The following is a 14,799-nucleotide window of genomic DNA, read 5'->3' as shown; positions in this document are numbered from 1 at the left end:
GGCATAAGATGTATAACCAGTCAAGACCTTGATCTTAAGTCGTTGAATGTTAGAAAATCCATAACAAAAGTATTTTCTTTCGTTGTTTGTTATTTTGGTTGTGAGCACTGTTGTTCAGTTTCCCAGACCTTAATATAATTTTTAAGTGTACGTAATTATATTTTTATTTATATTTATATTTATATTTATATTTATATTTATATTTATATTTATATTTATATTTATATTTATATTTATATTTATATTTATATTTATATTTATATTTATATTTATATTTATATTTATATTTATATTTTCTTTATATTTTCTTTCTCTTTCTCTTTCTCTATTTCTCTTTATCTTTCTCTTTCTCTTTACTCTTTCTCTTTCTTTCTATTCTCTTTATCTTTCTCTTTCTCTTTCTCTTCTCTTCTCTTTTCTTTCTCTTTCTCTCTCTTTCTCTTTCTCTTTCTCTTTCTCTTTCTCTTTTCTCTTTCTCTTTCTCTTTTCTCTTTCTCTTTCTCTTTCTCTTTCTCTTTCTCTTTCTCTTTCTCTTTCTCTTTCTCTTTCTCTTTCTCTTTCTCTTTCTCTTTCTCTTCTCTTTCTCTTTCTCTTTCTCTTTCTCTTTCTCTTTCTCTTTCTCTTTCTCTTTCTCTTTCTCTTTCTCTTTCCTTTCTCTTTCTCTTTCTCTTTCTCTTTCTCTTTCTCTTTCTCTTTTTCTCTTTCTCTTTCTCTTTCTCTTTCTCTTTCTCTTTCTCTTTCTCTTTCTCTTTCTCTTTCTCTTTCTCTTTCTCTTTCTCTTTCTCTTTCTCTTTCCTCTTTCTCTTTCTCTTTCTCTTTCTCTTTCTCTTTCTCTTTCTCTTTCTTTCTCTTTCTCTTTCTCTTTCTCTTTCTCTTTTCTTTCTCTTTCTCTTTCTCTTTCTCTTTCTCTTTCTCTTTCTCTTTCTCTTTCTCTTTCTCTTTCTCTTTCTCTTTCTCTTTCTCTTTCTCTTTCTCTTTCTCTTTCTCTTTCTCTTTCTCTTTCTCTTTCTCTTTCTCTTTCTCTTTCTCTTTCTCTTTTCTCTTTCTCTTTCTCTTTCTCTTTCTCTTCTCTTTCTCTTTCTCTTTCTCTTTCTCTTTCTCTTTCTCTTTCTCTTTCTCTTTCTCTTTCTTTTCTCTTTCTCTTTCTCTTCTCTTTCTCTTTCTCTTTCTCTTTCTCTTTCTCTTTCTCTTTCTCTTTCTCTTTCTTTTTCTTTCTTCTCCGCTGTCTTGTTCCTTTTCCGTCCGCTCCCCCAGTTTTTTTATATAACATCTATAAAAGCTTACACCTGGGTGGGGTAAAGAGGACCAACTAAACATTTACCCTGGCAAAAAATAAAAAAAGTAGTAAATAAAAATAAAAAGTTTAAAAATTAAAAAATTGTAAATAAAACCGTGAATTAAGTTTGAAAAAGCAATTTAACAAGAGTTAAATTGAATAAACAGTTATTCTTACTCCAGATCAAGGTTATTTACAGTGTTATCTCTGTAAAAAATGCATCCATAAAATTTATTTTTTGCATTGGTTGAACAATGTAGCTATTATTTTGTATATCTCTTCAAAATTAAAATAAGACATTGGACCTATTTGCCCAATGGCCGTCCCGATTTAACCCGCCTGAGGGGTAAAAAGGGCCAGGTCACAATTTTTTGAAAAACAGCAAAAGGACACCTTTCTACAATGGGATTTTCACTGAATATATTCAGATAGTTATTTGATATGGGTTATTTATTGTAATATGATTGGTTTGGTTTTCACAATAATAATTGCTCAAAGTCAAATTGGACCTTTGTGTCCAGCCTACCGTATTTATATTAGGAAAAGAAGCTATTTGTAGTAAAATCTTGCAAATAGCTTTTGATTGAGAGAACAAGTTTTAGAATTAGTATCGATCAAGTTATTATTCTGAAAATGCTTACAATACTTAATTACTATAAGTATAAAATTTAAGTTAAAAATCCGGCCTAAAATAAATTAACCAACACTCATATTAGAACTCCAAACAACTGATATGTAAAATTTTCTTCAGGAAAATTATTATTCAATCACAAGACACAAAAAGCACTTTAGTGAATTCTGATATTTCACTGAACTTATATATGTATTTGATTGTATTTAAATCAAGTTAAAACTTACTTGAATTGGGAAAATGAATTGGATTTATTGGATTTTTTCAAGAAATCTACAACTGATGACAAAATATTGGTAAATATTTGTTTGACTGGTACTGGTTGAAACTGGTTGAAATTTACAATTCCAAGAGCATAGAATTCGCAGTTTGTTTTTGAAAGATTATGAATAAAATGATCAATGGCAAACGTCACTATTTATTATAAACTTTCTGCGCCTGCGACTTCGTTCGCGTAGAATTTGACAAAATAGTTAAAAGTTTTTGTATTTTTATTTAAATTTCCATTTAATTTTAGTTTTCTATGTTATATATATATTTATTTTTTTTCATATTTGGTATAGAATTTTCTTGAGGAACAACTAAATGTTAGGGCTTTTTTGTGTTCAACGGAACTTTCTTTTGGTTGTGAAAAAATAAAAAATCCAACTTCTAAATATTTATTTTAAAATGTAATAAGTATCAATATTACTAACTAAATAAAATTAAATATAAACTAGTCGTGTACGGAATCGTGCCTTAAGGCAAATTGCTGGAACTTCCCGTAGCAAATTTTTTTTTCACAAAGATTAATTTTTTTCTGAAACGTAAAGATATATAAACATTTTCATTTTCAATTTTTTGCGATTACTTTAACTTACCCTACGGGAACTTAATAATTGATTGAATGTAAATTTGAACATTAAAGCCAAACTTACTTAATTCAGAATTATTATTTAGTTGTACACTTAAGACGATTCCCAATTACATGGCTGCATCTAGTTCGACCCTGGTATGAACCATTGAAAAGCTGAAAAGGAAAATTCGCACACAGTGTATTTACCGTTATTTAGCGTATAAAAGGGAACCTGAATCTAATCAGAGTCTCTTTTACCTACTTCAGCCAGGTATGGTGTAAAGTTCTTGTAAACAACGTATATATATAACAAAGTATATCCGTCAGAAATAAAAGTATCAGGTAAAGAAGCATTTTGTAATATTTTTAACCTTTTTGCTACGAGCGTCGTCTATAGACGACATCTGCATGACTACCGTGTGTACAGTGTTGCCTTTATACTATACCCAGTTTTTAGAGTAGAGTAATTTAGTTGTTTAGAGTTAAATTAATGAGAAGCCCTTTTTTTTATTATAGTCTTTAGTTCTTTATAAATGTAATTTTTATTTTGAATACTGATTGATCATGATGAAAAAATTAACTGGGCGGGTTGCTGTTCCATATAGCAGTGTCACTTCTCGGTAGCAAAAAGGGTTAATATTTTTTTTATTTACTTTCATGAATTACAATCTGTCGTTATAAACAACATTCAGTAATTTTAATGTTTTATTATATAAGGGAAAAGGTTGAAAGGTCACCCAGTGGTGATCCGTTTCGATTTTAATAAAAGGGTTAATATGTTTAATTTTATTGTTTTAACCAGTACAACTTATACTTAAAAAAATTGGATTTGTATACTGTTGTTTAAAAACTAATTCCAAAGTTGCAACACAAATGTGTAAAATCCGTCGATTAAAAAAATAATTTATAATAAAATTACAAAAACGCGTATTATTAGGTCCTATTATGCAGTAAATGCAAATGAAATTATTTTTTTGTGAATAGCATACTCTAATTAATAACGAAAACTTATAAATATAAAATGAAATATTAATATGTACTTATTTTCAGCAAAACAAGATAATTTTTTGGACAATTGGCGTATAATTGTTTTATTTTAAATTTGTTTTAAAACTTAATGAAGTGTTTTTGAATATCAGTTAAGTAGTACAAAAATTCTCAACTGATATCTTTCGGATGGTTTTTAAATTTTTGAAAATTTTCAAGAAATCGTTTTCCAAATAATGCTGATTGCAAATTAATGTGGATTCACATTCGAAAATCACCCAAATCTAAACAGCTTGTAAATAATTTTACCAAATGACTTATAAATTTCATAAAACACACACAAATACTTACTTTTATTTGTGACAAACGTTTCAGCATGCTCTGAAAAATATGGAATGTATAAAAGTCGATTTTTCTACGAAAATATGAACTTCTCCTTCGGAAAGTTAATAACAAACCTAAAGTAAATAAATTTCAAAATATTCAGTTTCCTTGTGTGAAAAGAGTTTTTCAAAAGAAAAACTGTATACTTAATTGTTAATAGATAAATTTTGCATTTCACATATTAAACTGCACAATATATTAAATAAATGTATAACAAATATATATATATATATATATATATATATATATATAACATTTGTAAAATAGTTTCTTGATGTACAGTAGAGTTCTATGTAATATTTATAGCCTTGTTTCCAACTGTGATTACAAATAAGCAAAGTTTATATGAAATATAATTGCCCCTTTTGTAAATATCTATTTATTATATATTTTAAGCTATTATATTGTATATTAATGTTAAAATATCATTAAACTTACGTGAAGTATTTTTTAATTGTGGATTTGGCCGTTGATTTACAATTTTATATGATCGTATAACTTTTCGAACAATGATTGAAATTCCTTGCCGTCATTTTATATGTGTCTAACCCTTTTCACTCGCTAAATGCAGAATTAATACGTATTTTGCCGCCGAAGTGGCGGCATCCGAGTGGAAAGGGTTGATTTCTGGTAAAAACCTTAAAATGTTGAAGAATGATGTATTTTCGAAATTTGAAATCGATGTCCATATATGATTTTTCTAAGCATCAATATTGATGTATTGATATCGATATATTTAGTGAATTAAAAGCAATTTTGATTCAAATTTGAAAATGATATTAAAAAAATGATTTAAAAAAGTTTTATTTTGAAAAGCAAATTATCAGTACTCTAGAATTCTATATATAACGATACGTTATATATAGGTTTCTAGATTGCTAATATTCAATTTATATATTTATAGAGCTTTCTAAGCTCTTCTAAAGCTTAAAGCAAAACTTGATTTTTTTGCTCTATCAAATTTGTCTCAAACAAAATAGAGAAATAAGTTTGCATCATATCTTGAAACACTGATTTTTTAATCAGATAAATCTCAGCATTCGCGAGTGTAAAGTGTTAATCCATAGTCAAAACCGTCCTTTTATCAATAATAACTATATTGCATCTTCTTCATCTACTTTCAGAGGGTTGTTCTTGAGCCAGCCGTGACGTAATCGGTAAAGACGCGGGTTAGCACAAACCATTCCCGGGTTCGAATCCAACCTCGGCCGAGCTCGATATCAGGCAGCATGATGTCAAATTTTCACTTGAGGTTATAGATCTGAAAAATAACCTCAAATGAAAATCGTCTATCGTCTAGTAAAAGAATCTTATATAATATGATTGAATCCACAAATCTTGTCAATAATTCAGATTGCTTTTTTAAAGTAAAACTTCTTTAGGCGCGACTAGGGTGTAAATCTATACAAATTCGCTCTCGATAAAATCATTTCAATACTGGTCGATGTATGTGAATAGAGATCGTGTTGTATAAGTACCGGCATCAACGTTGTATGCGTACCGATCAACAAGGAAATCGGCATAGATAAATAATCATTTTAAATTTACATCGTAGTGCAAATCTTGATTTAACCAAAAATGTCTGAATCAGAAAAATATTTTCCCTATTTCTTGAAAATAATAAAACAAATTAAACATTTGTGCCGTGTACTAAACGTAAATTTGTTTATTAGAAATTATTTCTCTATTATTATTATTAAAATGGATATAATTTTTAGGCAAGACATATATTACAGCTGTTTAAAGAATGAGATTATATCGCTAGCGAAAAAGTAAAAAAAATACAAGCAGTCAATGAATGTATGTTAATTTTAATAACATGATGTTCCCCAAACACATGATGGGTGAAATTGTGTAATCTAATTATTTTCTCCAGAGGGCAACTCAACTGTCAACCACTTTTGTTAATGTATAGACTATATATATTTCATGTGTATATCTATAATGTTGATTTTGGCACATATAAGTTGCAGCAATGCCGTAAAAGGCAAATCTTACCTTAGATTTTATTTGAGAAGTATTGATTAAAGTTCAAATTTGATATCATACTGCTTGATATGGAGCCGAGATTGGGATATAGCACAGAAATTTGCAAATAAATATTATATATTTTAATATACAATATATATAATATCATTTGAAATTTGATATGATTTTGTTGATCTCTATATATTGATATAGAGAGATTATTGTTTCAAATATAATTTATGGGTATTGTTATCCTTAACAGACGGCAACTGATTAATATAAACTCTTTTATAATCGATTCAGTTTGTGATAATATTGAGGAAAAAAATCTGCAATTTACAACTAGGTTACAAAACTCTGTCCATTACTTTAAATATATGGGCAATACCGTCCGCAATTTTTACCTGATATTAATAACTTTATTGCATATGTTTCATACTACTTTGAAAAAGTTAATCTTAATATTATACACATATAATTATATGATTGAATATCTAAATCTTATAATACTTTCCAAAACAAATGATAAGTTTATTCTAGGACGAGCTTTGAAATTCCTTCGTAAAATGAGAGAAAAGTTTTCTCTATTTTACCTATTTTAATTTGATAAAATTTACCAATTTCTTTTTACACTATATTATATTTTTAATTGTTGATATTTGGGACCATTATTATGGAAACTAAAATGTAATAAGTGTATTATATATATATGTAATATGAACAATGTGCTTTACATGTTATTTATGATATTTTAGTATAACAAATTTGTGATAATAATAAAAAAATATATGTGGAATTCGTATATATTATGAAATAAATGTTTAAATGTACTTGTTCTGATCTTTATTAATTTTTTATATTTTGTTATGTTTATTTTGTATACTTTCGAAGAAGATATTTTTGTTGGTTTTAAATCTTCAATCTAATACTAAAAACAAAAATAAAATTCGACAATTTTGCTAACAATAATAATAATTTTAATATTCTTATATTATAAATTGTAAAATATTAATTGATATTTATATTACTGAAATAGTATAAATTGTATATTTTTAATTTGGCAAAAATGAAGTATTTGTATGATTTTAATCAGGATCATGGACAATATGGATTTTTCTGTTTAAATGAGATTTTTTTTTAAAGGCAGATTATCAATTTAAAAATAATGACAATTTGAGTATTTTTTGTATTTTCTAGGATACCTATGGAAAAAATTCTAGGATAATTATTAGAAATATATATAAAAAAATAATACCTCCATACATTATTGGTGATTTAATTTTGCTCGCTATTTTTGTATTTAGAACTAACGACTTTTACATTAAAGTTTCTATAATATCATTACAGTATTAAGTAATAAGCTTTGTTTGGGCCTTTCTGGTACTTATCAATCCAAATTATATTTTGTATTTGTTATTCAAATATAATAAATATCCTGGTGAGTTGATCAGGTAGATATTTCTTGAAGAATGGAGATGTAGGTTTTTGGACCTACAGTTGTTTTTAATAACAAAATTACAAGTAATTATAATGGTAAAGCTTAATGTGCTGTAAATTTAATTTACAATAGCCAACTATGCCTAAATAAAAATTCAATAAAATATAAATTACCCTAATTTACTCCTCAGGCTCTTTTAGAGAGAAGATATTAAGAAAATGGTGAAACTTATGCGCTGTAAATTAATTTACAACAGCCAACGATGCCTAAATAAAAATTCGATAAAATATAAATTATTTTAATTTACCCATTAAGCTCTTTTAGAGAAGAAATAAACAAATTCTGGGTCAAACAATTTTTTAGTAAATTCCATAATGAAGTTCATTAATGATGACAAACTATAATCAATGCCAAATTTACTAGAAAACGGTATTATTATTTTTCATTATTAATTAATGAAGAAATAATAAAAGTGTTATTATAAAACACTAATAACAAAAGTTAAATATTTAGATTATAGGACTAACAACATGGTATTAAAAAGGAAAAAAAAGTAAGTAAAGAAAGTTAGAAAAAACATTACATTTATTATTTTATAGTTATTAAATTTGTAATTTTCACTTTTAGTTTCAATATGTAATAAAATATAATGTGATTAGCCAAAGTTTAAACTGAGCCTGAATATGGAAATTTCACAAACAAGTTTCTAAAGAATCTGTTTCAAATTATTTTTGTGCTACTGCTACTGTTTCGAATTATGTATCATTTATATAAAATCTATTGAAATCTTCCAACTATAGAACAATTTGATACCATAAAAGTCCCATGGGGGTCTCTTTATACCTGTTACGTGTAAGGATCAGGAATAAAGTTTGATCGAACCGTTAGTCCTAAACCAGCCATCAAAGAGTGAAAGTGAAAGTGAGGATAATTCAGGACTTATTTATTATTTTCTAAATTAAAATGTGATGATTTAACTTAAAAGTGATATTAGTAACTCATTTAATTCTGTGATAGTATAGTGATATTTATATAAAACAATATAATACAAAAATTATTAAGTATTTTATTGAGTTAAGTTTTAGTCATAATTTAGTGATATTTATATTTAGTGATTAAAATTAGTGAGTTTGTGATTAAAGAAATAAGATGCATTTCAAAATGGTAAGTTTGAAATTTATATTGATATTCTGTTTTTGATATTTTTACAAATTTATAAGTATGTATATTCAATTGTCACTTGCTGAGTATTTAAAACTAATATTCTTGAAAGTGTGGTTTTTAACAATATTATGCATATAATTGAAAATAAATGATAAAACTAGTGGGGTGCATGGCATCGTGCCTTAAGGCAAATTGCTGAAACTTTCCGTATCGTAATTGGTACGGAACCCAAAAAATTTACTCAAAATGTGAACACATTATTAAAATCTCTATAAAATATCTGATAATTTGATGTACCATATGTACATCAATAAATCAATAAACTTTTTTGACCGCCAAATGACGTTTTTAACTTATTTTTATTGAGCGTCCATAACCGCTAGACCTGCCTTTCCAAAAATTTAATCAGTTCTTCATCTTGTCAATACAAGTAAAATGTATTTTGAATTATTAAAATCGGACACTCCGTTCTCCTAAAAACTGAGTTACCGTTTTTGGCACTTTTTGTCCCGTATCTTCGGAACGGCTAGATCTGTTTTCGCCAAAAACTAATCAGTACGTCTCCACATTAATACAAATCGAACGTTTTTTGATTTATTCAAATCGGTTGATTGGTGTTCCAGAAATCGTCGACAAAAATTTGTATCCGCACACACACACATACATCCGTTTTTTTCTAAGGTATGATAAAATATTCAGAAATCTTTGAAACCTAAAGATGTCATTTTCGATTTTTTTGCGATTGCTTTGACTTACCTTACGGGAAGTTATTAATATTTTTAACTTTCCGTAGGGCAAGTTATAGTAATCGCAAAAAAATCGAAAATGAAAATTTTGATATTTATACTTTGACGTTTCAAAGGTTTCTGAACATTTTGGCATACCTTAGAAAAAATGGATGTATGTGTGTGCGTGTGTATGCGCGGATACAAATTTTCGTCGACGATTTCGGGAACACCGATTAACGGATTTAAATATATCAAAAAACATTCGATTCATATTGATAAGGAGTCGTGCTGATTAGTTTTTGGCAAAGGCAGGTCTAGCCGTTCCGAAGATACGGGGCAAAAAGTGCCGAAAACGGTAACGCAGTTTTTAAGAGAACGGAGCGTCCGATTTTAATAATTCAAAAAACATTTTACTTGTATTGACAAGATGAACATCTGATTTTGAAAAAAGGCTAGATGCCATGCGCCCCACTAGTATTTTCAAAATTTATGTTTAAAAATATATATGAAATATAAAAAAAAAATATTACCAAATCCCAGATATTATACAACTTGGATATTTTTAACTTAGTGAAGTTATAGTAATCGCAACAAAATCGATAATGAAATTTTGTGTATATCTTAACGTTTCAAAGGTTTCTGAATATTTTGGCATACTTTATAAAAAATTGATGTATGTGTGTATGCGGATACAAATTTTTGTCGACGATTTCTGGAACACCAATCAACCGATTTGAATAATTCAAAAAACATTTGATTGGTATTGATGTGGAGACTTATTGATAGCGAAGGCTATTCCAGCCGTTTCGAAGCTACGGGGCAAAAAGTGCCAAAAATGGTAACTCAGTTTTTGGGAGACTGGAGTACCCCATTTGAATGATTCAAAAAACATTTTACTTGTATTGACGAAAAAAAGAATTGATGGAAATTTTGGTATGGCAGGTCCAGCCTTTTCGAAGATACATATCAAAAAGTGTAAGAATTCCAATCCGCTCATAGAGTTGTGTTTGTGCATGTCGTTATAGCTCAGTTAGTTGGCGCGTCACTGGGATTTTCGTTCGCGTTAGTTAGATAAGAAAGTCAAAACTGATCGGGTTCGAATCGCGCGGCTGTAATATTTAAAAAAAAATTAATACTTTTTATGTTTGTATAGTTGATACTACATGAACTATTTCAAATTGTTAACTCAGTGCATATATATCGCGAACGAAAAATTTATACATTTGAAATGAAATATATTTATTCGAAAAATAAGTCCGCTTAATAAGATTTTGTTTATATGTATATATTTTGGTTATATATAGTTTACATTTACATATATAAACAACGTCGTCTAATCTAATAAGTTTTCACATTTTGTCTACTAATAATGAAAATTCTAGTTTTTATAATATTTATTCATAGCCATTTTTGTTGACTAATTATTTTTATTCTTCGAATGTTTAATTACGGTACGGGAAGATTCAGCAATTTGCCTTAAGACACGATACCATGCGCCCCACTAGTTAAAACTATGATGTCATTCGTTTAAATCTGGCGCCATTTTCTCGCGCAGTTCTTCGCTGCAAGACGCGCAATTGTCGCGCACCATGTTCAGAGCGTTCGGAGACAGTCGCCCATCCCGCTCTTATTAATTTGGTTTTCTATGGCTCAGGCTATCTGATTTACTTGTTATTCCATGATTCCTAAAATGCCCTACTATAATTGTCAATACAAAGAGAATTTGTGTTCATATTTATACCACCCGTCGTCGAAGCCATTTGTTGATATGTCATTAATACAAACATTAAACGTTGCATGTGTTTTATAAGAATATTTTAGTGAATTCATTTTTGTCGTGAGTGACAACAAAAAAGATGTGTGCTATATTCGTACATACGTATTCTAATTTGTCGTTTTTATTCTGTTCTAGATTGTTTATAACAAGACAAAAGTGAGTTCGAATTAAACATGCGTCGCGTTTATGAAGCATCGAAGACGGTACATATATTTGTGAAAAAGGTTTTGTTAGGTAAAGCTAGGTCATTGAAGGTGCAAGTTTAGCAGCGAAGATGAGGAGGCACATAGATAATAACAAGGAGCCCGTGGAGCCCCCGGCTCCCAAAATTACAAGATCGGATGTTTTCCCAAGTAAGTAGGAGACATATTAATGGTCCAAGGTGAACTGATGTGATCAAATAATATTTTCTAATTTGACATCAAATGAAGCCAGAGTCTCAGGTTAAAACTCAGTTTTTCAAAAATGTTCAAAAAATGTAATTTATAAGATGACAATGTTTCATAGAAATACTGAAAAGTTTTAACAGTTCAATATGAACACTTTGATATATGAATTAATTCTTTAATCATTTATAATTGCATTTATTTTGAAGTTCTGACACATTTTTATGTGCATTATAAATATGCTTTATCGATGCATTTGACTTACTAAACTTTGACATCTATTTATTTATTTACCTTAATACTACCAAATCAATTTAAAAAAATCAAAAACTGTTCGAAAGATATTAGATGTGAATGATACTGATCAACTTTAGGTGAAAATCTACTGAGCCGTTTTCTTGTAATTAACTGTTGAAAGAAAATTTTATGGAACTTTTTATGGCGATATACACCATGTTTAATTTTAAAAACTCATCAAAGTTTAAGAAAAAGAGTAGTTTTTTCTTTATGTTTGTTAAAATTAAAATTAAACGGTTTACTTGGTATAATGGAAGAGTACTTGGTCTTAATAAACATACTAAATCATTAAAGTCTTACGGAAACTGGTTCAATTATAAAAATTGTTGATTTTTAAAAATTTGCTTTTAGAAAATACTCCTAGTTAAAGTGTACGTTTGTTTTCAATTATGTGTAATAAATCCACTCGAATACTTTTAATTACTCATAAATTAATTTATTTTTTATTGATTAAGTCGATTATTTACAAATACCGGTAAGTTTATGTAACTTGCATCAATTCAAAATACCAATACCAACTAGTTTATATATACATATCATTTGTCTACTTCATTATACAATAATATAATATTTATTATAATTAAAATATTTTTAAATATCTATTTAATCTTCAATTTCTTTACAGTATTCCTTTATTTTTCTTTTGAAATTATTGTCGTCACTGGTATTCTTAATATCGATTGGCAGTTCATTATATATTTTACCTGCGCTCCATTTCATTCACATCTAATTTCTGAATATTCTGTTTATAAAATGTTTTATAGATATAATGAAAGATTTTAATATTTCAATATGAACACAATTTGATTTGAATTAAATTAAATTAAGTCTTCAATCATTCATAATTACATTTATTTTGAAGTTTTTCTGACACATTTTTATGTACATTACAAATATGCTCTATCGCATTTCATTTAGTAAAAAGTGATTGAGTTATTTTCGAAAGAATAACATATCTAAGTAAATTAATGACTTATGTTATAAACAAACTATTAGTACTTTTTGTTTTCACTTTGATGAGATTTTGAATAAGTGTTCTTGAGTTATTTATAATTACATTTGTACATTTTCAAGTATATTATAAATATATCGATAAGATGCAATTGACTTTGTAAACTTGCTCATTTGTTTTCAACAAAAATGTTCTGAATACTTATTTATTTGTATAAATGAATATATAAATGTATGTATGGATTTTCCATCAAAATATAATATTTATTTTATAAAATGTTTAAATGTTATAAAAGATTCTAACATTTTAATATGAACGCTATTTAATATGAATTAAATTAATTCTGCAATCATTTATAATTTCACTTATTTTGATGTGTTTTTTTGACACATTTTTGTATATATTATTAATATGCATAATCGATGCAATTTTCTTCGTAAACTTTTACATCTATTTATCCATTTTCAAAAGAAAACAGATGCAAATAAATAAATGACCTTATGAATAAAAATTTAATTCACTATAATTCTAATACACACTATAATTTTGCTCCGATGTTAGTTTTGAATAAGTGTTTTTGAATCATTTATAATTTGTAGTTTTTCTGACACATTTTCATGTCATTATTAATATCAATGCAAATGTCTTTGTAAACATTCATATCTATTTATTTATTTACCACAAACACATCCCTTATTCTTCCTCTTATATATTATTATATATTATAATTATATAATCATATATTTTATACATGAATTTATTTTCAGCCTCTAAAGAGTTCGCTTTAAAGCTGTGTTTAAGATCGATATCAAGATCTACGGAGCAAAAGGATTTATATGAAGCTCACAGATTTCTAATGGAATATCTCAGGTATGATTTTATTTATTTTTTATTGTACTAAAAAAAATACTGTCATTTTAGATAACAAAACCAATAGATATTATTTTCATTTTGTAACAATTTTTTATAACAAAAAACAAGAAAACTAGATTACTGTTTTTCTGGATTGTAGTGGAAATGTTATATTTATTGTTCATTAACTTTGAACTTATGTAGTGAAAATGCTATATTTATTGTTTATTAACTATGAACTTACATTTATTCACTTGAAACTTAATTACTCTTTGTGTAATTTGAAATTCATGTATACAGCATTAATCTTTAACTTTTTAATAGGATGTGTTACTGATAATAATACTCTTAGGTAACTTTTTTTTTACTTATTCTAAAAATTAAATAAGATAAGTAGTATTTAATTTTAAGTAGGATCTCTGTTTTCACATTTTGTCTACAAGGAACATATAATGAAAATGCTAGTTTTTATAATATTTATTCATAGACATTTTTGTTGACTTATTATTTTTATTCTTCGAATGTTTAATTACGGTACGGGAAGTTCCAGCAATTTGCTTTAAGGCACGATGCCATGCGCCCCACTAGTTATTAATTGTTATTAGCCTTATATTCGAAAAGGCACAATATATCTATTATCCTGCATAATTGTTGATTAATTGAATTGATTTTTTATTTCAGGCGACCAGACTACGCTGAATTAATTAATAATTATATTGAACTAACAGATTTAAGCGAAAAGGATTTACGAAAGAGATTACGCCAATCGATTGTGTGTTTTTATTTTTATAATGATAGTCTTGAACAGGTATGTAGAAATTAAATTCATATATTTGGTTATGTTGTGCTATATTTATTGAATTCTGTTTTAGGCTATTGATATCCCAGTTACTAATATGTATTTTATCTCGCAAATAGTTGTATTTATTGATATGAAAGCTTTAGAGTGGCAAACGTTCAAAAGTCGTAAAAATAGAGCTAATGTAAGTATCTTTGAATATATTAATAATTAATGCATTGCAATATTGTTAATAATGATTATTTTTCTTTTGTTTAGAGGAAATGCGAAAATTTACGAATAGATCAGCATCAACAGTTCTATCGTTGTTAAAATTAATATTTAA

At 27.2% G+C, this 14,799-nt stretch overlaps 1 protein-coding gene across 1 annotated transcript; it reads left to right on the top strand.

Moving 5' to 3' along the window:
• The first annotated feature begins 11,101 nt into the window (after positions 1-11,101).
• LOC113389438 lies at positions 11,102-14,786 on the top strand. The gene is made up of 6 exons (XM_026626471.1): positions 11,102-11,248; positions 11,324-11,541; positions 13,591-13,693; positions 14,357-14,483; positions 14,548-14,658; positions 14,733-14,786. The coding sequence occupies exons 2-6, from the start codon at positions 11,463-11,465 to the stop codon at positions 14,784-14,786; spliced, it is 474 nt and encodes a 157-aa protein (XP_026482256.1). The 5' UTR covers positions 11,102-11,248; positions 11,324-11,462.
• The last annotated feature ends 13 nt before the right edge of the window (positions 14,787-14,799 follow it).

This window comes from Ctenocephalides felis, unplaced genomic scaffold, assembly GCF_003426905.1.
Source record: "Ctenocephalides felis isolate EL2017-DRISC unplaced genomic scaffold, ASM342690v1 CF-g0.4_SCAFFOLD_03573, whole genome shotgun sequence".
Taxonomy (NCBI): domain Eukaryota; kingdom Metazoa; phylum Arthropoda; class Insecta; order Siphonaptera; family Pulicidae; genus Ctenocephalides; species Ctenocephalides felis.
This window is presented reverse-complemented; position numbering and strand designations above follow the sequence as displayed.

What these genes read in the sequence shown, in the direction of transcription:
- LOC113389438 (XM_026626471.1), top strand. Translation starts at nt 11,463, where the DNA reads ATGAGGAGGCACATAGATAATAACAAGGAGCCCGTGGAGCCCCCGGCT. An exon ending in TTTCTAATGGAATATCTCAG is followed by an intron (nt 13,694 to 14,356) that starts GTATGATTTTAT and finishes TTTTTATTTCAG; the next exon opens with GCGACCAGACTACGCTGAAT. An exon ending in GTCGTAAAAATAGAGCTAAT is followed by an intron (nt 14,659 to 14,732) that starts GTAAGTATCTTT and finishes TCTTTTGTTTAG; the next exon opens with AGGAAATGCGAAAATTTACG.